The following is a 26,504-nucleotide window of genomic DNA, read 5'->3' on the forward strand; positions in this document are numbered from 1 at the left end:
ACATGTCGGCAAAGTTATGTGACATTAGTGACGTTTGTACTAACTACGCCGTTCAATAGCTGAGCTTAATCTTACAGAGATCAAAGCTCATGTAGAAACAAACAAACAAATGAACAAAAGATTTTCTCCTTCATTTCTGTCAAACAAAGCTGTATGAAACGTTTCCAGCTGTTAGTATCATGGTTGCTAGGCAACCTGGGCAGCGCGACGGAGGCTAGACCGTCCCATTTCACAAGCCTCGCACTTCCGGCCTTAGCGGTCTTTGAGTACGCGGCCCTTGAGGACCGTTGAGGCTGCGTACTTTAAGGCTGCAGACCCTGAATTGGGATACAGCAAAGGTCACGGATGAGCAAAGGCTGACCCGTGTGGTTCGATCAAACAGCAGAAAAAGTTGATGCTTGTTCTGATAGAAAGGTGTTAGAATACACCGAGCATCAGAGTTTGCTGTGTCTGGAGCTCCAGACCAGTCAGGGTGCCCATGCTGACCCCTGTCCACCACCGGAAACGCCAGCAACGGACACGTGAGCGTCAGAAATGAACGACAGAGCGATGCAAGGAGGTGTCCTGGTCTGATGAATCCCACCTCACAGCTCACAGGCCTCACGGGTATCTGTTGCTAACATCTTGGTGCGGATACCACAGCACCCCTTCATGAGTCTAGTCTTGGCAGCAAAATGGGGACCAGCACAATATCAGGCAGGTGGTCATGATGTCATGTCTGATCGTTTACACCGACAGGCAAACTTCTGGTACTTACAGAAAGTACTGAAAGATCAGATTTTTAGAGGATATTTGTACATGTATAAACTGTAAGTACTCTTGAACACTAGTACTGTAGGTATGTGAGTAACTCATATCTTTTTCTTCAGGCTTTAACCTTCAGAGTGTCTTTGTATGCTAGTGAGCTTCTTCTGCCACTTCCTGGGTTTGAATATTTGCTCCTGATGAGACTTGCAGTTTGTGCGGTGCGGCCGGTTTTAATATAAGGACCGTAAACATTCGAATGAAGTGTTTTACAGGCTAAGTTTAACGTATTAACACAGGGTGCAGCACACTCCTGAAAATGAAATGTGGTCAGAAACTCGTGGAAATGAGATCTGCGAAGCCGAACGTGGCGGTATCTGTACGTCTCGGCCGTATGTGTGTTCACCACGTAGGAGACTCGTGCTAAAGCGTCTCCTTTAATCAGCGAAGCGAGGAGAAGTGCTGTTAAAAATGATGGAACAGAGAAACTGTTTGTGTGTTAAGTGGGTCAGAAACAGCTCAAAGCAGATAGAAGAGTCCGTCGAAGTCTTTACGTTATTCAGTTTTGCTGTTGAAATGTTGGACTGTAAGTGTTTACACACAGAGGACATGTGTTCTCTTTGTGCTCGAGTTTTGTTGTATTTAAAAGTTTGTTGTTTAACTCCATGTTTTTCTTCTTGGGCTCTACTAGTGTAGCTTTGCATGACTTACAGTTGAGCGTTAACGTGTCCTCTGTAAGTCCTTTATCTACTGTCTTAAACAAGCTGTTTGGACTCTTCCTCCTCTTCCTCCTTCCTGATTGGCTGCCTCCTGCAAAGGACAGATTTGAGCAGCTTGTGATTTGAGCCGCATGCTCGACACAACCACTTTCATGCGGATCCAAGATTAGAGCCTTTGCCTTACAGGGATGTAAGCTGAGCTCATTATTGTGAATCTTAGTAGCGGTGATCTGCATATATGTCAGAGTAGATGGAAAAGCTCATAGATTCCTGTTACAGTTTGTTTTCCTCTCCTCTCCTGCTCAGCCATCTATGACGTGGTGGAAGAGAAGGTGGATCCAGAGCCGGATTTTCAGTACATCCCTGAGAAATCCCCTCAGGACCCGGCCCAGCTAGACCAGCATGCTTTGAGAGACTCTATGGTCGCACTGAAGGAAGGCCTGGGCGGCGGAGCCATACTGGCACAGTTTGATGTAAGAAGGACACGAAAAAAGTTCACACGCTCACACACACGTGAAACTGCGGGCTCGAGGCGGTGGTTTGTCGTTTATTTTTAAATAATTTGTTGGTTAATTTGCTGCCACATTCTTTCCTCCACGTTCCTGATTTATGCGCTTTTAAAATTTATAATACACAAAAACGCACAAAACAAAGACAAATGCTGATATTTGTGTTCCTCGTCTTGCAGCAACTGTACAGGAAGAGGCCGGGGATGACGATGCTGTGTGCCAAATTACCTCAGAACGTTTCCAAAAATCGCTACAGAGACATCTCTCCCTGTACGTGACCCCACAGCGCTATCAAACTTTCTCCCTTTTCTCATCATTTCCCCTCAACTTCTATTTTCTGACTTTTTCCAACAACTTTTAACAGAAGTAACAAAGTAACGACCCGAGAACAAAGGATAAAATCCTCCTTAAATGCAAACATGCATTAAAGACACAGTTTGGACTTGTTGCTGTTTTTCTTTGCTAATCTGACCCTCTTCTCTTGTTCTTCTCTCCCGACAGATGATGCCACCCGCGTCATTCTGAAAAGCACAGATGATTACATCAATGCAAATTACATCAATGTGAGTTATCTTTAACCCTTTAAAACCGGTCAGAGCAGGCACGCTCCGTTTTGCGTAACTATTTTTAAATCCCGGTAGCTCTGCAACCACGTGAGCTAGCGCAATAATTTTTTTTGCATATGAAACCGGAGGAGTTGTACTTACATCTTATACCATCAGCTTGTCCTCGGTCACAGTTTCCTTCCACATATAACTTTGCAAAAACTGCATAAAAAGCACTTGCAGCAACAAAAACATAATATTCCAGAAACACGCTTTGCCGATCCGATCAGCTGTTCATTACACTTCCTACGTCCATCAGCTCGAACTACCGCATGTCCGCCATGACCTGCCAGGAACCGGAAGTGACGTCATTTTGCGGAAATGTAGTTTTTTACCATATAGCCTCATGAGCCTATACTGGTGTTTTTAAAAGTTATCTTTGACTTTATGACTTTCTGTGTCGTTTCTGGGATGCTTAGGACTCATATTGCACTGCTGGAAATAGTTTATTTTGATGCAGATGCTGCTTTTTTACAAATTTGCATTATAATATTTATTTTCGTTTTTCCTGCAGTGTATAAAAATTGGTGTATTTCAAAAATAAAACTATGAAGACACTCAAAATAAATTTCCTGTGGTGGGAAACTATTTTGTGCAACTTTTTTGTATTTACAGTTTTGAGGGATAAGCCTCTTAAATTTCTCTAACTAGAAATATATGTAAAAAAAACAAAAACGATTTTCAATTTTTTTGTAGTTTATTGCACTTTTTTGCAATTTATGTAATTACTATGCACTTAATTCATACATATTATTAAAATCTAGGCTGTAATGGTTGTATTGATGTATAGCAACTTGAAATGCTCCCAAAAATGGCTCCACAGCATGTAAAAATATAATATAAGCTCTGGCGGACTTGGTTCTATGGTAGGTCTCAAAGGGTTAATGTCTGCAGTTTTGCTTGCGTGTTACACTGATGCTGAATCACAGCCGGTTTGATTTGATTTGAACAGGACTATCACATCACACGCTGCTTTCCAACGTCCAGTTTCGGAGCCGTGAGTTTGGGTCCTCGTGGCCATATTTGGGCGAGGGGCTTGAGTGCTAGTTTGTCAGTGAATCCTGGAAAGCTGCACCCATCATCTGGTAGTTTTGCTAAGTAACTGAAACTGGAGCGCAGACTTCTTGGGCTGGCTCTGCCACATGGCAGGCCGTGGTATCGGTCAGATAGTGCCTGCCAGGCCTTTATTTTTCAAAGCTAACGGCAGCTTGCATGTATAAGAGGGTTACAAACAGAGAATGGGTGCTTCTTGTTAAGAATTTAATATAAGAGCGTAATATTTTAATGAATTGAGTCTCCTTTGGCTCTCTCTGTTAATGTCATGCCTTCTCAGACCTACTGGAGGTTTGTGCCCTGCAGCCAACACACGAAAACCTTTGCAAAGAGTGTGAAGGGCGGCATTTTAAAGCCTTGTTCACTCTGTGATCGGTGGTTGTTCGGTGTGAAGGACACAGGCCCTGCTTCCTTGCCGTCTAATCAGCATGAACAAATCCAGCTTCTCATCAGTGTCATTATTAATTCAGGGGCTGTAGGTAATCTGATAAAGACCTGGGATAATTTGACTGTTATTTGATTTGATAGAGTTGAGATGCTCATGGAAAATGACCATTTATTTATTGTCTGTTAGCTAGAAAGTGTAGAAAGTGTAGTTAATGATATGTGGTATTGGGACAAGCACTGATCCAAAAAAAACAACAAAATAAGTTGGAGTAAGATGCAAATTTAAAGCAGTCTCTGCTTCTTTAACCTGAACCTCTGATCTGTGTGTGTGTGTGTGTGTGTGTGTGTCCTGTGTAGATGGAGATTCCTGCGTCCAGCCTGATAAACCGCTACATCGCGTGCCAGGGCCCGCTGCCCAACACCTGCCACGACTTCTGGCAGATGACGTGGGAGCAGGGCTCATCCATGGTGGTCATGCTGACCACCCAGGTCGAGAGGGGGCGGGTACGTAAAAGATCTCTTCAAGGACGAGGGCAGGAATCTGAAACTGTGCTGTTAGAAAGAGCCGTTTGAATTTAACGTTTCGCCGGTAAACGGCGCAGGTTACGACGCTGAGGCGTCTGGTCGAGCTGCGTCGTAATGCCTCAGTATATTTAATTAATTAGCAAAGTCTCACACGCTGCAGACTTCTCTGCAGCTCAAACCGTTGTTAGTTTTGGAGAGAAGTAATCCTTAACACAACATTACGTAACAGTGAAGCTTCCAGACACGGTGTCGGGATGCAGATAAAAATCTGTGGACTCGATCTACAGTTTACATCCGGGGATGATAAATTGGAGAAACTGGACATGTTTAATGGTTTGAAATGTAACAGCGAGGACGCGATGGGTAGATGCTGAGAGTCATAAGGTGTTTGATGTGTTTACAGGTGAAGTGTCACCAGTACTGGCCCAACCCAGACAACAGCGCCACATACGGAGACTTTAACATCACGTGCCACAATGAGGAGGGCAACTCTGCCTTCCTGGTCCGGGAGATGACCCTCACACACACACCGGTAATCTCACACTCTCTCTCACACACACACACACACACACACACACACACAGAGAATGATCACATCAGAAAGTAAAGCTGATGACCCGGGCGGGGAGGGCGAGGGCGCCTCAGAGGAAGACTCCGGGTCCAATCTCAGAGAGGGAACCGCGTCTCAGGAAGGATGAGCTGTCGAAGGACCCCGAGGAGGTGTGTTGCCATAGTGACCAGTGTGGGCTGTTCTTTTTCTGGCTCCCGCTGCAGCATGCGGGCCACATATTGGGATCTGGTTGCCACGACAACCCAAACACCCCAGTCGGCCACATTGCAGAAAAGTAGAAAGACGGAGAGCAGAGGAACAGAGTGGGATGAGGATTGTTTGAAGAACGGCGACGTAAGTTTGGTTCGATTGTGGCGTCGAAGCCTTCGGCGTGCTGCGGCGCACTTTTAGTTCTTTCATTCTTTTAAAGCACACACAGCCTGAGTACAGCACGGGCGCCAGAACGGGCCACGACAGCCTGAGAGCAAAACAGAACCACCTCCTTTAACGAGATTCTTTGTTGTTCTTTGTTTGATACTTTCATTTATTATATTTTTATGGTCATTTCAAAAAACAAATAAAACAAATACTAGAACAAATAAGTCTCGGTCGTTGTGTCCTTGGGCGAGACACTTCACCTGTGTCTGCTGGTGGTGGTCAGAGGGCCCGGTGGCGCCAGTGTCCGGCAGCCTCGCCTCTAACAGGTTTGTGGGTTTGTTTTCATCACTTGGCTCTGATGATGTCAGAGAGCATAGATATTCCTAATATGGTCATCCACACCCCGCTCTGGCTCCACCTACCCCTCTGTTCTTATCTTTGAATCTTAAGGAGGATGGTTTGAAAAGAATGAGGAACACGAACCAACGGATTTCTCCAAAGCTCCTCTGACTCCAAGTAAACGTCTTTCTGGAAATGAGCACAGCAGATCCCGCTTTGAGCTCCCTGTGAGGAAGAGGAGGGGGAGGCCAGTTTGGGGTATTCAGTGCTACAAATCAGCTGACCCAGCTGTTTGTGTGCCTCTTTTTGAAGGAGGTGCCTCTGAATGTGACAGAGATGCAGTGAAGCATGAGCCCAGGCTTTTTAAGTGCAGCGACACACATACAGGAGGTGGGCGGGGCTTCTGCGCCTGGACGTCCACTCTCGGTGACGTCATACAGACCCAAGAACAGAAAAACCTGCAAGAAATTAAAGTTTTGGCTCACAGGCATTATTTGTGTGACCTCACTGATTGTTTAATATGAGCATTCGCCATGGAAACGGTAAAAAAAGGATAATGGACTCTTAAATAAACCACATGCTGCTGTATTGTCTCCTGTTAAATAGGCACTGTTTGTGGAGTTGATATATAAAGTTGGTATGAATAAGTAAACCGAAGGCTTTTGTTCGTTTGCTGCGTGTAACATGTGTGACGTGTAAACGTAGCCTCCAAGCGGCGAGCTGTCATGCCGGATCAGCTGTCTGTTTCCCCGATCGCTTCCCCGCGTGCGGTCCACGCAGCGTGACCTTTAAAGTATACGGCTATAAGAGGAGCCAATTAGCATTCTCCTCTGCCTGTGATTGTTGCCATGGAGATGGATGTGTTACCATGGCGATACGGCGAGGCAGTATTAAAGAGGAACACAGCGGCTCTGATTCGCACAAGAAACTGCGGCCAGTGCTCGGTTTCTTCTGCAGGGTGTGTGTTTGTGTGTCACGGTGATCCCGTGGGGTTTTAATCCGACCAACTTCGATTTTTCAATCATGATTGAACCTTTTTTTTTTTGTATTTTTCTTCTCCCTGATGAATCGACAAAAGAGAGAAGATCTCTTGTATTTATTCGGTGTCTAATAGAGACACGAAAAACTGTTTTCATGAGATGTGATTTACCAAATGTGTCCAGCAGAGTAAAAAGAATTAAACTGCTGTTACTTATTCGCTCTACCTGTTTCGTAACATAATTACACAAACAGGGTTCTGTGTTGTGTATCCCCAGGATGCACAGCTCAGTGAAACATGCTTTGCGGTCTCCCACATAAAATACAATTCCTTGTTTTGGCGTGAGTGTGGTTGACATTTGACAGTGAGGAATTCTTTGTCAGCTTTAGGTCTTCACTGAGGTTAGTATGAATATCCTCAGTTGGTCTTCTGTGCCCTCCATCATGAAGAAGAAGTCTTTGTGTAAAAGATTACATAAAAACATAAAGGAGCATTTGTAGTCGTGCTAGTATTGGCTGGCTGTTGACGTATTGGTGTAAAGACGTTGCAGAAAAATGAGCCCCGGGGTAATCAGACGACGGTATCATCAGCGTTTGTTCAGCAGAGCAGATCTGATGTCGTCTGTAACGCTCGCGGTCTGCAGCACATGCAGCAGAGCAGCGTCACTGCTGCGGAGTCGAGCCGTGTCTAGCTTTCCCTTTTAAACATGTTGTATTTACACCGTTGCTCCAGCCAGTCGGAGAATCCTGGATGCAGGACCTTGGGAGCGTCCAGTGGCGGGAGGGTAGCGTCGGGTCCTGTAGGTCGAAAGGCTGAAGCTCTGTTGATCAGACTGACGTTACACCGTAGGTCTGAGTTTGCAGAGCGGGCCTTTAACCCTTTAAAACCGGTGGGAGCGGGCACGCTCTGTTTTGCGTAACTATTTTTAAATCCCGGTAGCTCTGCAACCACGTGAGCTAGCGCAATAATTCTTTTTGCATATGAAACCGGAGGAGTTGTACTTACATCTTCTGCCATCAGCTTGTCCTCGGTCACAGTTTCCTTCCACATATAGCTTTGCAAAAACTGCAGAAAAAGCACTTGCAGCAACAAAAACATAATATTCCAGAATCACGCTTTGCCGATCCGATCAGCTGTTTGTAACACTTCCTAGGTCCATCAGCGTGAACTATCGCATGTCCGCCATGACCTGCCCGAAACCGGAAGTGACGTCATTTCGCGGAAATGTAGTTTTTTACCGTCCAGGCCTCAGTGAGCCTATACTGGTGTTTTTAAAAGTTATGTTTGACTTTATGACTTTCTGTGTCGTTTCTGGGATGCTTAGGACTCATATTGCACTGCTGGAAATAGTTTATTTTGATGCATATGCTGCTTTTTTGCAAATTTGCACTATAATATTTATTTTCGTTTTTCCTGCAGTGTATAAAAATTGGTGTATTTCAAAAATAAAACTATGAAGACACTTAAAATAAATTTCCTGTGGTGGGAAACTATTTTGTGCAACTTTTTTGTATTTACAGTTTTGAGGGATAAGCTTCTTAAATTTCTCTAACTAGAAATATATGTTAAAAAAACAAAAACGATTTTCAATTTTTTTGTAGTTTATTGCACTTTTTTGCAATTTATGTAATCACTATGCACTTAATTCATACATATTATTAAAATCTAGGCTGTAATGGTTGTATTGATGTATAGCAACTTGAAATGCTCCCAAAAATGGCTCCACAACATGTAAAAATATAATATAAGCTCTGGCTGACTTGGTTCTATGGTAGGTCTTAAAGGGTTAACTGGGCGGTACCAGACAAATTATTATCCACGTGAATGCTAGACGGCAGGATTCTCACTGCCTGTCAGGAATTCTGATCCCATTACTCATCAGCGTGTGCACATCTCAAACATCTTTACTGACCATAAATCTGTATCTGCATCTCCAGAATCCAGCACTGCTCGTCCACTGATGATCTTTATTTTCTGTGTGTGTGTCTTCAGAGCGAGCAACAGAGGGAAATCACTCAGATTCAGTACGTGGCTTGGCCCGACCACGGCGTTCCCGACGACTCCACTGATTTCCTGGACTTTGTGGCTCTCGTACGGACCAAACGGGCTGGACAGGACCAGCCAATGGTGGTGCACTGCAGGTACGGCCATTCGGTGTGAACCATGTGACCATGGCGAGCCAAAGATTACAGGATAAAAGTTAACCTGTCTGAGCTGGAAACGATGGATGTAGTGAAACAAGTGACTCTGCAATCCGACCTTCCAAACAGGTTTACTTCCAAGAAAAGTTCCAGTTTCCATTACCAGAAAGTGATTTCTCTCCTTTCCCAGGTCTCAAATGTTTGAACACCTTCAGGGCAATTTGTTATACCTTAAGTCCCGCCTCCTTCACAGCGTGGGGGGCAGTACCGTGACTCAGAAGTGTTGGAATTTAGCTTATTTGCTCCTTACAGAGATTTTTGTTACTTCATTAAATAATTATTGCGTATTATTAACAATCAAATGATCTTTCTTGATTTTTTTCCAGCGCTGGGATTGGTCGGACGGGCGTTCTGATCACCATGGAGACGGCGCTGTGTCTGATGGAGTGCGGTCAGCCGGTGTATCCTCTAGAAATTGTCAAGACCATGAGAGATCAGCGGGCCATGATGATACAGACGCCTGTGCGTACGCAGCGCCGTCCGTTTGCTCTCCGTCGCTGTAAACTTTAAAAGCTTAAACTCTGCATCCGCTTTTCTTTTCAGAGCCAGTACCGCTTTGTGTGCGAGGCCATCCTCAAGGTCTACGAGGAAGACCTGTTCAAGCCGCTGAAGACGGGCCTCTACCAGCAGAGAGAGAAGGCGGCCGACGAGAAGGAGGAGGAGGAGCGGAAAGAGCAGCAGAAAGCGGGAGAGGAGCGAGACGAGGCGGCGACGGCAGAGAAAGAGGAGGCGGCCAAGGTGGAGATGCTGGAAGAAGAGCTGGACGGAGAGGACGACGACGAAGTCGAGGTGCTGGATGTGGGAGAAGTGACAGAGGAGGGGGAGGAAGAGGAAGAAGAGGAGGAGGAGGAAGTGGAGGAGCCGAGCGTCGCCAGTGCCACCAGCGTGACGAGCGAGACCAGCGCGAACCCCGATCCCGCTAACCCGTGACGTGGGTGGGCGGGGCTCACCGGGAGGAGGCCGGACGAGAGAACAAAAGCACTGTTGCACTTTAAGCTGACAAAAAATTAAACGAACAGACAAACTGACATGAAAACCTTTGGACGTGATGAGTTAAAAAACCCAGCTGTGTCGAACAGGTACCTTTAGGGGGAGTTAATGTTCAGGGTAACGAAAAAAAGAATCAAAGAATGAATGAGATGATACAACGTGGACGGGGAGTTGCTGTAGTGCCATAAGTACGAAGGGGAAGGGCCGCCACTGTGGATGGAAAGCCTCCCCTCCGCTCTCTCTTATTATTTTAGTTTTTTAAATCCCAAAGGGTCGCCCTGTCCCCTTCGGAGCGAGTCTGCCAGACGGACCTGCCTTTTTTTTTTTTTTTTTTTTCTTTTTAGTGTCCTCTTAGCAGATAAAGAGAAAAACCTTATCTTTTGTTCCTCAGAGTATTTATTGTGTTTTAGTTTGTGTCAAACCCTGTCCACTGAACAAAAAAACGCTGTATGTTTTGTTTGTACAAGTCTAGAGCTTCATGCTTTCCTGATTAAATCTTAGGTAGTAAAGTAGTGTGATTCCTCTTCTTCGAACTACTTCTTTATTTCTTTTGATTTTTGTGGTTTGGGGGGCAAAAACAACAACAGTGATTTAATTTATTGTACTTGCTTTGATCTTTCTCGTCTCGCCTCTCGCTCGGCGCCGGGGGGAGTTTGGTACTCGATCCTTCTGTGAGCGGTGTGTTTGAGCCCACAGACGCACGCGTGGACGTCGTTTGGTGGGGGTTTTGATCCTCGTGACCACAGATCCCATCCGCTTTCGCTCACTTTCACGCTCCTGCATCGATTCGCTTCTCACTAAAAGCTCCGGTGTCCTCGAGCCGGACAGCATCCCTCCGACCAGAGGGGCGCACTGTGGATTAGGATTAATGTGGAGCCTGAAGTCTTCATCGTGACGAAGATGGTTTCTTTTAACCGAGCTGGATCCCACCGGGCGGTACCTTCTGCTGAACCCGGTCCAGAGCAGGTCATGTCGGCGTTTTGGCTTAAAATCATCCTCACTGTCTACCTGAAAACGCCATTCATGTTTTATATATGCAACCTGCAGAGCCCAGTTACAGATGTGAAGCTACAGCAACATAAACTCTGCTGCAATGAATTTGAATGTGTTCATTTGGTGATTAAGGTTTTTTTAAATTACACTGCAGGAAGTGAAGACGATTAGAAAATTCTTCAGGAATGTTCGATTGGCCATGAAACTGAAGCGTCTCCTGCAGTATCCTCTCGTGTTTCACACCTCTAATCTCTGGCCACATCAAATTCTTAATCAAATATAGTTATTTGAGTTAATTGGTCCATTTCATTTTAGCAAAAGAAGAGTCAGACTATGTCTGTACGCTTTATGTGAGCCTGAAGCAGAGATCCTGGTTAACAAATACTGGTCTTCTTTATGCAACTCAGATAGTTCTTGCTTTCTTTGCACAGGTCTTTAATGTTTAAAGGAACAGGTAGAGGGTCAGACATCTGTGGGTGAAAGCTGCTACAAGTTTTGTGCAATCAGTATTTTTTTCACCCCCCACAGCGTTTGCACAATAGTAGCAAACTTTAATCGCCCCCTCCATCGATCTCCCCGCGAGTTTCAGCCCGGAGCAAACCCGGGTACATGCTCACAGTCCAGGTGGAAGTGTGGTTACTCTGAGCAGTCACGTGATTCAGCGTTAACCTGAGAAAAACTCGCTTTGAGCTGTGAGAGGTCTGAAAGCAGCCTGTGCGTGAGAGTTGTCACAGAAGCTGCACAAACACAACGTTCAGCCGATATTTCCCTTTTTGTTGGTTCTCTTTTCCCTAAACGATACCTCATCTTTGTAAGACATGTTTAGATTATAGGTGAGACTAAACGATTTTCGTATTTTCATTTCGCAGAACCCAGGTAGTCGGTTTTATTTTTAAAAACCGGTGATGCTGCTGCGCTCGAGTGTGGCGATGGTTTTCATCTCGGCTCTCGCAGCAGATTCTGCTGGAAACAAAAACCGCTGTGTGTGTTTGTGTGCGTGAGAGAAAAATACGACTGTGTTTTCGGTTTTCGTCCTCCGTTACCTCTCCCTCTCTGTTCCATCTCTAACATGTACTCTGGCAGCTGTCTGCTCTCAGCCTGCTTGTTTGTAAACTGGAATGAAAGGTTGAGCCATGAAGCCGCAGACCTGTTCGAACCTGATCTCAAGTTTCTGGAAAAAACAAGACAAAAGAAACAAAATAAGAAATAGAAACGGAGCCTTCCTGAAGTGTGGTTTAAAAAAGAAACTGGTTGAATCTTCGCCTGTGAAACAATTCACTTTGTGCTCATGCCTCCTTTTCAAACAGCTGAATCATCCTTGGCCACATGTAGAGGTGGGATTAAAAAGAGCCTTGAAACTGCTTTCCTCTTCACTCTTTTCTTTTTTCCCTCCTCCTCCTTAATCTCTCCTGTGTTGCATCCCTCTCCCAAAATTGGCCCAACACACTTCAGTCATTTCTGCAGAGCCCACGCAACATCCACAGTTTGCTCTCCTCATTGTTTTTTCCCAGCTGCCTCTCTTTTTGGATCATTGTACACGGATCCCACTCTCTCTGCACGGCCTCGAGGCGAGTGACACATCCGTGCAGAATACCGTGGGTACAGTATCAAACAGCCTGTTTTCCACAGAAGGACAAACTGAGGCTAGTCATGGGAGGGCCGGCGATTTTTTAAAAACTTTTGCTTTTATTGACAAACGCGCTGCAGGCCCACATCTGTGAGTCGGCACTCTGGAAGTAGTGAAGCTTTTGTTTTTGGCAGCAGAATTAAAAGTGCCACCAAAAAAATAAATAAATACAAAAAACTCGTCATGAGACGAGAAAACGTGCGGTGAGAGGTCGATGACGGAGGATTCGAGCCGTCTGTGTTCGACGTGTTTTTGTTGACACGTAATCGGTACTGTCTGTGTATCCAAGGTTACTGAGCTGAAGTAGTGTGGAGGGGCGCGGGGAGGGCTCGGGGTGTATTTTTGTAAAGATTACGAAGAAGAGACAGCACTTTGTAGAAGGCTGATTGGCAGGTAGTCCTACTGGGAGAGAAAAAGATGAGGCATAAAGCATTGTTCAGATCTTCTTCTTTTTAATTTATCTTTTTTAAAATTTTGTTTGAAAATAAGACACCTGTAGGGATCGAGAATAAAAAAAGAACTCCTAACTACACAGTGCCACTTGCTAATTTTGTGTAAATAGTACTAGAACATGTAAATATAATGTTGTATATGAAAAAAAAACTTTAAAATAAAAGGGAAAATCATTTGTGAGCAGAAAGATTTTGTTTCTATTTTTATTTTTTTCTCTCCTTTGGATGATTCAAATGTGACACAAATGGTGTGTATTTCAACAATGCTCTTTCTTTCTCATTTTATTTGAAAGGTAATCTATAACAGCGAGTGTTATATATAATGAACCTCAACGTCATGAGAAATGTTTTACCGTATTATACCCTTGGTTAACTTCTACCTGTGTCATAAAATCCTTTGTCCCCAGTTGCTTGTTCCTCTCTGGTATCTTGGTTTTTACAGTGCTTTGGACATGTCTATAAGCTTGATTATGAACAATTAAAGCTTGTCTGTCAAAGCATGGAGACGTGGCTTCAGATCACCTTGCTTTTCCACACTGTAAAAGTGAGGTTGGGCAACGTTAGAGAGAGCAGAGGCTGAAGATCTCGACAAGAATTATTTGGTGCTGTTTTAAGCGTAGAGTGAAGCCATCAGTCACACAAGGGAGACAGTGCTGATGCTGTTAGTTGTAGCTGGAGAAAATTATGTTGGACCCCAAATGCACACAGTGTTAATATAGATAGACTTTCTGGGGTATACCACCTGCCTCCATCTCCTCCTATCCCAGCATCCTCCTCTGTCACATCAACCCTCTGCATGTCCTCTTTCACTACATCCACAAATCTTCTCTGAGGTCTTTCTCTCTTCCTCCTGCCTGGCAGCTCCATCTTCATCATCTTTTGTCCAACATATCCACTGTCCCTCCTCTGCACGTGCCCTGACCATCTGTACTCATTTCTTATCCAACAGAAGATCTTAGCATCTTCATCTTTGCCTCCTCGCCTGCATCACTGCCGATCTCGCTGCCACCAATCCACTTCTGTCAGTCACAGTTTTCTGGGGTATAAAAATCTGTTTGGGTTCCAGATGCAAACATGTGGTCAGTGTGCTGCATTAGGATGCAGTGCAGCAGTGCATGTGCACAATTTCAAAGGCACACATGGTGCATATGCACGTAGTTTAGTGATATTCACCCATTTTTAACGTGCAGGGGGATCAGATTTGAGTGGAAAAGCTTTAAAGCTGTAAAACTTTGAACATTAATGTGTAAAAATCTGAAGACAGCTGAATCCTTTCAGATCTTAATCACAATAATATAGAAATGAATCAGGATAAGGCATTGTTTTAGCATTTTAACAGAAGTCTGCCTGTGTACCTGGCCACAAAACCTCAAAGATGGGCTAAATTTAAAGGCAGAGCTGTATTCATATGTGCAGGAAACAAAACTTTCATTTCAAATGAAACTGGATCAGTTTCTCAGAGGAGATGTTTGATTTCCAAGTGCCTCTTTAGGTCTAGGGGCCAAGAAAGTTAAACTTATTTACTCTCAGAGTAATTTCTCGTGATATTTTTCTTTTTCTTAAAAAGGTCATTTTCCGTTTTTCAACAGCATTCATTGCTTTCTGCCTAGATATAGTAATAATGTTTGGGCACACCAATTCCCTTAAATAAACAAGCAGTTCCTACAGCAACCAGTAGGGGGTGCTGTTGTTAAACAGTGGCCATACTTTATAATTAGAGTTCAGAAAAATTAAATGAGTGGTTAAATCCTTAAGCGCTGCAGCTTTCCAAAAGCATGCAAGCTGTTTCCAGTTACATGTTTGCACACATTTGATTGTACGTGTACCAGCTCAGCAGCCCCTTCTCTTCTCTCATAAATAAATGAAGTAGAAACTGAAATAAAGTAAATATAAATTGCAAAGAAAATTACCGCTTAATGACTTTTTTTGTTTGTTTGTTCCAAGTGAGTAAAAAAGTTTTAAAAAGAAAAGGTGTGTCGCTTTAAAAATGCTAATCAAGTCCCTTTCTTCGGGATTTGTCGTGACGTCACTTCCTGAGGAGCGCTTGCCTCCTACTTTTTGTTGGGACCTGGGAGAGAAAATTATCCCGCAGAGGCACCGAGGCGGAATAAAACAAGGAAAAGGAAGAAAAGAAAACCAGAAGTCACAAAGTGCGGAAATGTCCGAGGCTTCTGTTTAGCCAACTACGATGCAGGCGGGCGTCCTTTCACCGTGAATTCCCGCGAGGAGGTTTTTGTAAGTAGCCCATCATTCAGACGTCCTCGGATCCACAAGTGTCTGCTGGAGCAAGTGTACGTCGGCTCTGGGCGCTAAACGCGGCGTTCGTTTTGCTGTGCAGGGCGCGCTTGCCCGTTCGGAGTCGTACTTCTTAAGCGCGTTCGTGGCTAACGGTTAGCCCGTGCGGTATAACGAACGCACACCTGTTGCTTTTGCTTACACCAGGTACTTGGGGCCTTAACTGGGTAAGGTTACCGATAAAGCTAAGGCTAATTTGATTAATTAATGTTGATCCAGCGGATTTTTAAAAATTATTTTAGGTCTGTTTCGGACTTTTTTAGGAACTTTGGTTTACCGGGTGACCTGAAGTCACAGGAAAAAATAAAATATATTAAAAATACGCACACTTAAGGTCGATTACCGTTAGCAGCTGTTTCAGACTAAGTTAAAACGTAAACTCTAACTTTGTTTTGTCGTGTTTAACGTTGCTTTGCCTTCTTGATGTCAAATAACATCGCACATATTTATTTTCTAGATTTATTGTTATATTTAAAAAAAAGCCTTATCGATGAAATCCTCCCATCGGTTTTCTGTGATTCTGTTAGATGGAAAGAAAATCATCTGTTTGACACCAGGTACACGTTACCTGGTTACCTGCCGTCAGTAATTACAGCCCCACCTTATCAGTTCTGTTTTCTTGACTAAATGAGCAGCATAACTTCATACAAAGTGACATAAGCTGTATTTGAATATCAGATTTTTGACAGCATAAAATGTGTCACCTGTGCAGCTGTACACCCTAACCAGAGGACACACCTGTGTTCCTGTGGTGTAAAACTGTGACATCCATCCATGATCTGCTGTTTATCCCAGCCTAGATCACAGATGTGTGCCAGCTGTCTAAGCAGAACTCTCCAGACATGTCATCCAGCCCTCCTGGGATGGCATTTAGTATTTCCTAGTTCAGTGGAGCGCTTTACGTGGGTCAGTCACAGGGTTTCCCCCAGTTAGCTAAAAACCACTCAGGAGGCATCCTAGTCAGATGTCTGAAACACCTCAGCTGACTCCTTTCAGGTTGGAAGAGCAGTCATTCTACTTTGAGCTCCTCCCAACCCTGAAGTGACAGAGTTCCTCACCCGATCTCTAAGGGAGAGCCCGAGCACCGTTCAGAGGAAGCTCATTTCCACTGATTCTACCCGCCATCTCATTCTTTCAAGAACTACTGGCAGTTGTGGCCATGGGGTGAGGTGTAGGAACGTAGGTTAAAAGTGGGCACTCCACCGTGGTTAGGCTGACGGCCATGGCTCGACTACAGACCAACTGCATACAAAACTAATACATTTTTACCTTAATTATTAAAAAGAAAATCTATACACTCTTTGATTTCAGGTGCGTACAGGTGCCCTTCCTCTCCCCCCGTCATGTTAAGTTTCCTGCGCAGGACGCTGGGGCGACGCTCCATCCGGAAACATGCAGAGAAAGCCCGGCTACGAGAAGCCCAGCGGGCCACAACGCACATCCCTGCAGCTGGGGATGCAACGTCCATCATCACCTGCCGTGTGTCTCTGCTGGATGGGACAGATGTCAGTGTTGACTTACCGGTAAGGAGTTTTTAAAGATACTTCCTATTGTGCCAGGAAAAGTCTGTCAGCTCCACATCTCTTTTATAATTATGATAGTCATTAGAGCCTTTACGTCTTAGAGAATTTTGCTCTCTCTGCGCTCAGTCTTCTGTGAAACTATCAGAAACTGGTGGATGTGTGGAAGTATTGGGAACATATGCAGGCTTTCTCTGGGCTCCACACCGGCTCCCGGTTTGTGGACTAGTTCAGGTACAGAGTCCTGATTTGTTCATGCAGGTTCGTGTTATTTCTGGCCTCTATGATCAATAAAAATCTGGTTTAAAAAAACAAAAAAATTATGCACCAATACAAATCCTAATTAACAACTTAACTGTTTAGATACAGGAAAACTTGCTGCTCTGCTACATGTGCTGCATACAGTGCTGAGTATATTATAAAACAGACTGAGAGCTTCTCTGCTGGACAAACTATAATATAACACCGTTCCTAAATTACTAAAAGTATATTTTTCTGCATTATTCTTCAGGGATGAGGAAAACTGGCAGCTTACAAGAGAAAATAGACAAATTTCCTGGGGGAAAAAGAGCAAATTTACCAAAAAAAGAACTCTGAAAACAAGTGGTACTATTATCATTATTATTATTTTAATTAAGTCAAGTAATATTACATTTTTGATATTGAGTCGTATAGAAATTCATAAAACTTTGATCTTCTCGGATTATTGACTCATAAGAAATATTAGAAACAATGTAATAAAACCAACCAACACGTTTTCCAGATATCACATTAAGTGACAGAACAAAATAAAACTGTCCTGAACTAACAACACTGGTCACTATGTTGTTGTACACTGTTGAAGATGACAAGTGTGCCGTCTGTGATAGGACAGATATTTAGATTGATATCAGTGCTCTAAAAATGTTCTTAGCAAGGCTGAATAGCACGTTACAAAAATAAAAAACGACCCATTAACCAGCGCGCATGTGAGAGAGTCTTGTTATTGGACGCGTCCTTATCCTTGCTCATCCTTGAAATCGACACCTTGTTAATAATAGCACAAACGCTCAGAGTGAATCATTCTTTGTGACTAATTGCCTTCAGATAGGCTCTTGACATAAACAGTGTTCTTATGTGGTTATGAGCTGGAAAGTGAAAGCAGTGTACCAGTGACCACAGTGTGCCTGTGTCAGTGGAGCAGTCCTGTTAATCCTATGAAGCGCGTGCTCTCGTGCTCCTGATCACCTGTAATTCCATGATCCTCTCTGGAGAACACGCTTGGTCACATGACATGCTGGTCACCACTCCAGAACTCACTCCTCCCGTCTCCTGCTCCTCTCTTTTCTCTTCATTCGTTTCACTTTATTGCCTCATAGACGAGCGCCTTGCTGCACAGTGACAGTGATTACACTTCTAGGACAGTTTCCCCCTCGTGTGATTATTATTTTTCTGTCGCTTCATGTTCTTCCTCCTGTGAGCCAAAACTCCAGTGAAGCCAGACGCTTATCTCGAAATCTGTCTTGTATAAATTCCAAGGAAAATGTGCTCGGGAGAAATCCTCCTCACTGTTACTGCCTGATTTCACTCTCCCCGTTGTAGATGTTGTAGCTCAAACTGCCTGCTGCCAGCAGCAGTGCAGACCTCATTACGGGAATTTCTCATTTGCGAGCAGGAATGTGTTTTACTCAGCATATCTCACAGGTGATGTCACACATCTGAGCCCGTCCTCAGCCTGACCTGCCAAATCCTTAACGTGTAATCCCTCCTACCAGCTCAGTATTGTGCACATGAAGAGAGAGTGCCATTGTTTTCTTACTCAGTCCCTTAGAGGAATGTTATCTGCTTGGACGCGCTCTCTTGGCCTCTTGTTTCTGCTTGGGAATTGATGATTACAGGAATGTTACTACTCCAGCCTGTGCTTGCATTCATACATCTAGAAACTCAGACGTTTGGTGTGTGTGTGGAAAAACTTCTACAAATGCATTCCAGCAGGACCTTTTTCTTTATGTTGGGACTCTTTGCTTTTCCCCTCCCCAAGATATGCTTGTATGTAGCTTCTGCAAACACTCCCATCTTATCTTGGCGCACTCTCAATGATTGGGCAGCAGCAGACACACACTTGTTAACAGCCTTACTCAGTACTCTCCTCACTCATTTAACTTCAGTTTGCAGTTACAATAATGTCCCCAGTTAGCTGAAATAGTTATGTTTCTCAAAACAAGCAGCTCAATCTTGGTCTTGTTTGACTGTCAGACTTTTCTCCAGAAGGCGTTTGACTCGTCCTGTGTTCTTCTTGAACATCCTAATCCCTTTCCTGTCATCTGAGGGTGATTGTTTGGGTCTTCCTCCAGACTTTGTGGTCACACATGCAAATAAACTTGAACTTAAGTACAGTTGTTTGAACTGATGATCGTGGAATCTGCAGTTGTTTAGAAATGGCTTCAAGGGATCTTCCCAATGTGTAAATGCACAATCCTTAGATTTTAGGCTACGTTCACACTGCAGGTCTTAATGCTCAATTCCGATTTTTATCAATTTTTTGTCTGCTTGTTCACACTACAAATAAAATGTGACAGCAAACGCGCTCTAGTGTGAACGCTCAAAGCGGCCCGCATGCACAAAAGACGACGTCACACACAACGCGCTCTGTTTAGACCCAGAGCAACAGTATTGTTTGACTGATGCACCTTTTTTTTCTTCTTCTTCTTTTCTCTTTTCTTTTTTTTTTTCTGAAAAAAAAATCAAGACGGACTTTTGCGGGATCTCGCAAAACAAACTCGGGATCTCGCAAAACAAACTCGGGATCTCGCAAAACAAACTCGGGATCTCGCAAAACAAACTCGGGATCTCGCAAAACAAACTCGGGATCTCGCAAAACAAACTCGGGATCTCGCAAAACAAACTCACTTACACTTACATACACTTTTAAGGTATTTTGAGGCGTGAATGTAGTTGTGTAAACGTCAGATACCTGCTCGGTTTACAAGACATCCCATATTTGCAAAAGTGCTCCGACGTTTTCGGAGATCTGACACCCACTAGCTCGAAGCTAACGGGAGGCAGAGACCTACTACAGCCGGGAGGAACACCGCTTTCCCGGCACATCGTGCCTCGACCTCCCGGTCGGCTTCGAGCCGGCGGCCTCTGAAAAATGCGGCTAAAACTTTTGCGAGATCCCGAGCCTGGACTGATGCACCTTAATATAAAGACTTGTTTCGGACTTTACGTTTCCCAATTTAGCTTTAAGTTATAAAGTTATTTTGTTATTTACATTTGGCCTAATAATGATCCTTATTGCTGTTTTAGAGGAGCGCTGCTTCAAAGGATAGTTGCAGATTTCTGTCAGCGTCTGCAGATTATACAGTACAAAGAAAATGTTCACGTTTCTCCAACGTTGTCTTCCCAACAGTTTCACCGGATGGTCAGGAAGCGTTCACAATGTCTTCTCGGGCGCTGATAGTTGGCATCTGTCTTGTGTCAGTGACGTAAAAGACGCATTTAATGCGACTTGACCATCAAACAGCAGTCGCTTTCTAAAACATCAGATATGTATCGGATTCAGTACCACATACGAAAGTGACCCAGATCGGATTTGAAAATATCGGATTTGTGCCGTTCACACTGACATACCATGATCGGATATGGGTCGCATAGGGTCAGAAAAGTTGGATTTGATGCATTTTTGCCTGCAGTGTGAACGTAGCCTTAGAGTTCCTTGGACTTTCCTGTTGTTCGGGAAGGTCCAAGGTCAATCTAATGACCACACTCATCGGATTGGTCAGTCCAGTAAGTGCTGTCAAACAAATCCTTTTCATTATGTTGACAAAGAGAATCTGCCAGTTGTGGTCAGTCACAATATTAATTTCTCATCAACTTAAAAACACTGTAGAAAGTTTAGCTTATTAATTTATATTATTGTGGAATACAGAAAAATAAAAATGTAAACTTGTCCACCCAGTTTGTTTTTTGTTTATTTAAGATGTATGCTGTACAATAATTTCACCCAGAAAAAGAACAGTTAAAAGAAATGATTGTAGCCTCAAACGTCTGTAAACGTCTGGTCACAGCTGTAGTGGATGACTCTGGCAGCTTTGCTAGCAATCCAGCTTAGCCTTCTGTGGTACTCGTGACACACAGATCTGCTGATGGTGATTAATTTTCAGAGTCAAATTTCTTTTTAATCATCAATTTTTATCATTGAAGTTGGAACATTTGTTTACAAAGCAAGCACAGACACAGGCCATCAGTATGTTAGTCCCAGCAGTCTTTTCTTTCGTGTCCGTTTCATATCTCATCCTGCTTTAATTAGATGTCATAGACGTCTCCCCTCTGTGCTGTCAGTGGTCCTGCCCTAAGCCTGCCTAGTGTAGAGCAGTACCTGTTGACAGACGCTGAGGTGATGCTGAAACTGGGGGTCTTTCTGATAACCTCATAATAAGCTGTGTCTCACCGGTGGGTTTGTCACTACAAAGTTATGCAGTTTTTCTCAGTGTAGTCATCAGAAAGATTAGTAAAGATTTGGAATAACAGGGATTTTTCAGAGTCTGTGTTTCCTTCTGTGACTGAACTCGAGTCCTGTTATTGTTGATCATTTGGATCACACAAATATCCGCTACGTTGGAGCTCATTACTCCCCAATAAAATTAAAAATAATTTCATTACAGTGCTGGTAATTTTATTTTGACTCTGACTAAAGCCTCGTTGGGGGATGCCCAATTTACTGTGTATGAAAAACTGAATAATAATGAAAGTTACTAAGAATACAAAAGTGTATTTTAAGGGGTTACGGAAGCACAATTAAAACGTGATGTTCAGGGAGGACCTTTTGTATTGGCCAGAAGGTAGTTGTGTGTGTGTGTGTGTGTGTGTGTGTGTGTGTGTGTGTGTGTGTGTGAGAATGCAGAGTTTATCAGTTTTAATTTGACGAGATCGAGATGAAAGAGAATTTTCCCGCCTTGCAGCAGAGCCCTACTGGGAAGTGTTGGCACAATGTTTAGTTAAAAGAACTTAAAGAAAACTTGTTTCCTGTCGCTTTGGGAAGCCTTGATGGTTTGGAGAGGCTGTTGTTTTCCTTTGTTGTTCTATGCTGTTTGAACTGTTTCTCCTACGCTGCCAGCCACGCAGCACAGGGAGCTGAACTTTCATTATATTTCATACAAACAGTGTGAGCGCACAGAGTGAGGTTTAGGAGCAAACGCTTCAGCTTTCGGCCTCCAGATGTCTGCGTTTCAGACACTGTTAATAATACGCATGTTACACAGTTCAAGATTCGTTTCTGGAGTTTTATGGTTCAGTAAAACTTGAGTTCTGAAATGAATCGAGATCTGAAATTGGTAATTTAGCACCAGGAGGTGTTGTGTAAGCGCTAAAAATTTAATTATTGTTAAAAATTAATTATTGGTGTTGTAACTTTAATGGTTAACTTCAGAAGTGGCTGAATCACAGACAGTTTGGAGTTTTTACTCTCAAAGAGGACAACCTTACACTCATAAGCACACATGCTCAGAAAACGTTGGCCGTCTTTGGATCTACCATCATCACATTCTCAATGATGAAGTCTAACAAATCCAGATACACAAACTCTCCCAGTGACCGCACTGAACCTGACTTTAATGCACTTAAAGCCCAAAACAGACCAGATTTCTCTCGCTGAGTGAGAACTAAAAGGGAAGTCGCTGAAGTAATTAACAAGAAGCAAGACAGCAATAACACTTTGTATTAAAAGCCTTTGAAATTTTACAAAAGCATGCACGTGCACACAACAGTCCCAGTTTGTCATGTGGACTCTTTGGGCAAATGAACTGCCCGCCCTGCTGCAGAGGCCTCATTAACAGAACCTGCAGCTGCCCTTTTAACCACTCGGTCAGCTTTCAGGTTTGTGTGACAGAAGTGTTAGCTCTTGTTGCTCTCTGCATTTATACTGTGCCCGCCATCGAAGCAGCGGGGCCGCTGCCTCCTGGCCCTCTCTTCGTCCTGGTCTGCCTTTGCAGACTTCTCACAGTGAAGGCTCTATGGTAGAGTTTAAAGTTGACCAATTTTGCTGTAATTGAGCAGCCCTACTTCACAGCTGAGGATAATAAAGACAGAAGACCTTTGGACAAAGGTGAAGTCCCTTCTTCTCTAAGGCAGAGACATTTCTGGGCCTCTCTGCTAGCGTATGCCCTCCATGCATCACCTTAACGTGGCTTTAGGTTCAGACCCAGTCCTCCTTTGAAGTTCTCTACATCTCTCTCAGGGTGGTGTTTCTCAGTGTCGCATCCCAAGTCAGACTTAAGCTAAAGCAGACTAAAATTTCTACCACCTGAGCAGTGTGGATTGGCTCAGTGGACAGAGGTGCCCTTTGACTCACAGAAAAAAAAACAATCTGAGATCACTATAGTGTGTTTTAACACACCAACTGGGAACAGTGGTATAAACATCTGGCACCAGGTGTCAGCTTAGACACACAGTAACTAGTAACTTAGGAAATGCTGTGTGTCCCTTCTCAGTGCTTCCTGGTTTCCTTTATTCTTTTGATGTAAATACACACTGAATAGGATCCATACCTCACTGGTTTACCATCTCTGGTTCTTGTATGTAAGACCACCCCAGGCCAAAGGATCCTTCCCTTTTGGACGTTTATTCCCTTCCTTATGTTTTGTTTACACCACTGCCACCAGTTACCCCACCCTATCACCTCCACTGACCTTCTTTTGTGTGTAGCACCAGAGAAAAGGTCAAACCCATGGATGCTTTTTGAATGGAGTATTTAAGGGTAGACTAAATTTACATGCATGCAAACACTCAAATCGTGTTTTGCTTTCTAAAATAACCCCGTAACCCTTCTACTCATCTTAGATATTGTTTCCTTTTCTTTTATGGACACATCGTTCCCCCGGCTGCTTGGTTGGACTCGTACTGCAGTAGTTGATATCGGTTAAAGACTTTTGTTGTCATTAAACAATCTGAGTGTCTCAGAGGGAGAACTGTGTGCTCACAGGGAGGCAGAAAGACTGCAAAGACTCTAACAATGCTACACACACACACACACACAATGAGTCCTTTGTGCTCCCTCTCCCAGGGTACTGTAGGGGTGCGGTATGCCTCGTCAGCTATGCCAGCTAGCATGGGGCCAGCCCCCCTGTGCTGCCCAGGAGCTCTCTTGGGATGTGTGTGTGTGTGTGTGTGTGTGTGTGTGTGTGTGTGTGTGTGTGTGTGTGTGATCGAGGCAATCCTGCTTAAGCTTTTTATTTAGTTCTTAAACACTTAACCCATTTCTGGAAATAACATTTTGCACATAGTTGTGCCGTTATAGCCTCAGAAAGAATGTCATGTAACTGGTTTGGTTGCATGAAGTGAGATAAATGGGAAACTCCAGGCCTAGTATGCTAGAAACGATGTTACCTGGCACATGGAAAAGTACAGTGGCATCCAGGGAACGTTTTAACTAAAAAGGCTTGTGCTCCAGTAACCGGGGGTGGTAAACAGCTGAAACTACACCTGTTTGATCAAATAATTCCTACTTTCTTATTATGGACGAACAGATGCTGCCAGCTCGATCAGGCAGTGGTGACCGAGTGGTACACTAGAGGACGATGAGAACTGTGGAGCTGCAGATTGATCTCGGATGCACACAAAGCTTCTGTTATGAGATGTGACTGCTCCTCATGGAAATGTGAGACTGAGAGAAGAGCGGTGTATATTTGAGAGATATTTCCCAGTCCCAACGTGAACGCAGGCAGTGACTGGTACGGCCTCGTCAGAGAGGGCAACACCTTCAGCTTCTGACAGCTTAACATTTTCTCTAATCTCTTCCACACAAGTCAGAATGTATTCCAGGGAATTATATTATTTCCCATTTAAAAAAAAATTTTCAGAGCTGCAGGCATTGCAAAGACTGTGATCAAATAATCAGTTTTATCATTATAAACTTCATGGAGGCCGAGGCAACCCTAACTTTCATTAATGTGCTGAAACAAGAACACTGAAGTCTTCTCTTTCGTGTGTTTGCCTCTACAGAAAAAAGCCAAAGGCGAGGAGCTGTTTGAACAGATCATGTACCATCTGGACATTGTTGAGAAAGACTACTTTGGAATACGCTTCATGGACTCGGCACAAGTTCCAGTAAGCATGGAGGGTGTCCTGTGACTCTGTACTGGTTGTTTTTGTTTGTTTATTAATACATTTTTTTTAATGCCTGACTAAATCTGCAGACTTCCTGTTAATATTTAAAGTTAACATTTTTCCCCCCATTACAGATATTGGATTGATGCATAAAAAGTAAATGTTTACACACTGTTTGTTTACTTTTCTAACTTTTAGCACTTATGTTATGGAAAAATATACATCTTATTGTATTTGTTGGGTAATGAGTTCATTTTAATTTATGACTGTATTATAGTAAATATCAAAAATTTAAACATCTATTCTTTATCTGTATGTTGCTGCCGTATAATTCTGTGTCATGCTTTTATTTGATATCATACCAAGTGTCTCTGACAGCCGCGTTTTAGCCACGTATCCCACATTACTGCTCTCCCAGGAAAAGTTGAGACACAGACTTTCACTTTCAGGGCTTAAAGGCTAGGTCCACTCTGGGAGTCGGGCTGTCCTCTTACACAAACAGTTTGAAGTCATCGGTCTCTCGGGGACTCTGTTCCTTCACTGGGAAACTCAAAGGCAGGCAAACAGGAGGCAGGTTTAGAGCACTGGGAGAGGGAGGGCTGCAATAAGGAATGTGGGGGAGAGAGATGAGAGAGCGCTGTTCCTCTGTTATCTATCTCTGTCTCTGACATGGACACAGACCCCTCCCTCTCTCTCTAACATAGTTCATGCCTCGCAGAGCCTGAACTTCTGAGAAGAAACCTCGAAGAACAGCGCACTTATTAACCAATTAACTTAATGGTCACTTTGTATCAGTTGACCACACCAGTGCTTTGTTTCTATGTTCAATAAAGGCACATATATAGTAATGTTGCTGTTGGCTTTCATGTTAGTTTTGGCCCCCATTAGAACCCATGAGAAATGCAAGAAATGCATTATTGCTCAGTCTGCAATATCTTTCCCGGAACAAACACCAATTGCAAATAACAAACTAAAAAATAAACCTGAAAATCAATCTATGTTGCAAAGAGTGAACTACCATTGGCAAAATTTAGCAGTTTTTGCAAACTTCAAAAAGCAAATGGCCTCGATCTTGGTTCCACTTTCCTCTTACCCGTGACTTCAGTGGAAATTTCAAATTCAGGATCTGACACAGACTGATTCATGTTCACAGTTCTTTCAAGTTCATAGAAATTTCTGTTCAATTAGAACCAAGTATTTGAGTTGATGATTGTAATTTTTATACAATGTTGTAATTTGTTTTTCAACAATTTTTTGATTGATGTTTTGTTTCCTTTACAATATTACACTTTAATGTATAATATTGTAAAGGAAACAAAACATCAATCAAAAAATTGCTCTTTTTTATTCGGGCTACTTAAATTTATTTTGGGCTACCAAAAACTGAAGAGTCCCTGCCCGAAGGGCTACCAGGGATTTTGAAATTTTGCGAGCCCTGTTGCTGTATTGATGTAATTGTTGTATTCTTTCAGCATTGGCTTGATGTCACAAAAAGTATCAAGAAACAAGTGAAAAGTGAGTATTACAGCCCAAACACATTGATCCCTGTGTGA

At 43.4% G+C, this 26,504-nt stretch overlaps 2 protein-coding genes and 1 long non-coding RNA gene across 6 annotated transcripts in view; 2 read left to right on the forward strand and 1 right to left on the reverse strand.

The window, feature by feature from the left end:
* ptpn4a (protein tyrosine phosphatase non-receptor type 4a) overlaps positions 1-10,488 on the forward strand; it is an 80,363-nt gene extending 69,875 nt beyond the window's left edge. The window contains exons 20-27 of the mRNA XM_085135193.1: positions 1,770-1,936; positions 2,152-2,242; positions 2,474-2,535; positions 4,375-4,521; positions 4,946-5,074; positions 8,781-8,929; positions 9,316-9,451; positions 9,533-10,488. Coding sequence (XP_084991319.1) covers positions 1,770-1,936; positions 2,152-2,242; positions 2,474-2,535; positions 4,375-4,521; positions 4,946-5,074; positions 8,781-8,929; positions 9,316-9,451; positions 9,533-9,919 — 1,268 coding nt within the window. The 3' untranslated portion in view covers positions 9,920-10,488. The remainder of the gene's footprint in view (positions 1-1,769; positions 1,937-2,151; positions 2,243-2,473; positions 2,536-4,374; positions 4,522-4,945; positions 5,075-8,780; positions 8,930-9,315; positions 9,452-9,532) is intronic.
* Positions 1-26,504, reverse strand: part of LOC146501126 (uncharacterized) — a 144,447-nt gene that overhangs the window by 32,474 nt on the left and 85,469 nt on the right. The window lies entirely within an intron of this gene.
* The window catches only part of epb41l5 (erythrocyte membrane protein band 4.1 like 5), a 41,179-nt gene continuing 29,766 nt past the window's right edge, over positions 15,092-26,504 (forward strand). For 3 of the 4 annotated variants that reach the window (XM_085135208.1, XM_085135206.1, XM_085135207.1), the window contains exons 1-4: positions 15,093-15,286; positions 16,658-16,869; positions 24,847-24,951; positions 26,424-26,466. In XM_085135208.1, coding sequence (XP_084991334.1) covers positions 16,690-16,869; positions 24,847-24,951; positions 26,424-26,466 — 328 coding nt within the window. In that variant the 5' untranslated portion in view covers positions 15,093-15,286; positions 16,658-16,689. Of the gene's footprint in view, positions 15,287-16,657; positions 16,870-24,846; positions 24,952-26,423; positions 26,467-26,504 lie in introns of all 4 variants that reach the window. The other variant, XM_085135205.1, reaches the window with a different exon arrangement.

The sequence above is a fragment of the Neolamprologus multifasciatus genome, chromosome 16, assembly GCF_963576455.1.
Source record: "Neolamprologus multifasciatus chromosome 16, fNeoMul1.2, whole genome shotgun sequence".
NCBI lineage: Eukaryota > Metazoa > Chordata > Actinopteri > Cichliformes > Cichlidae > Neolamprologus > Neolamprologus multifasciatus.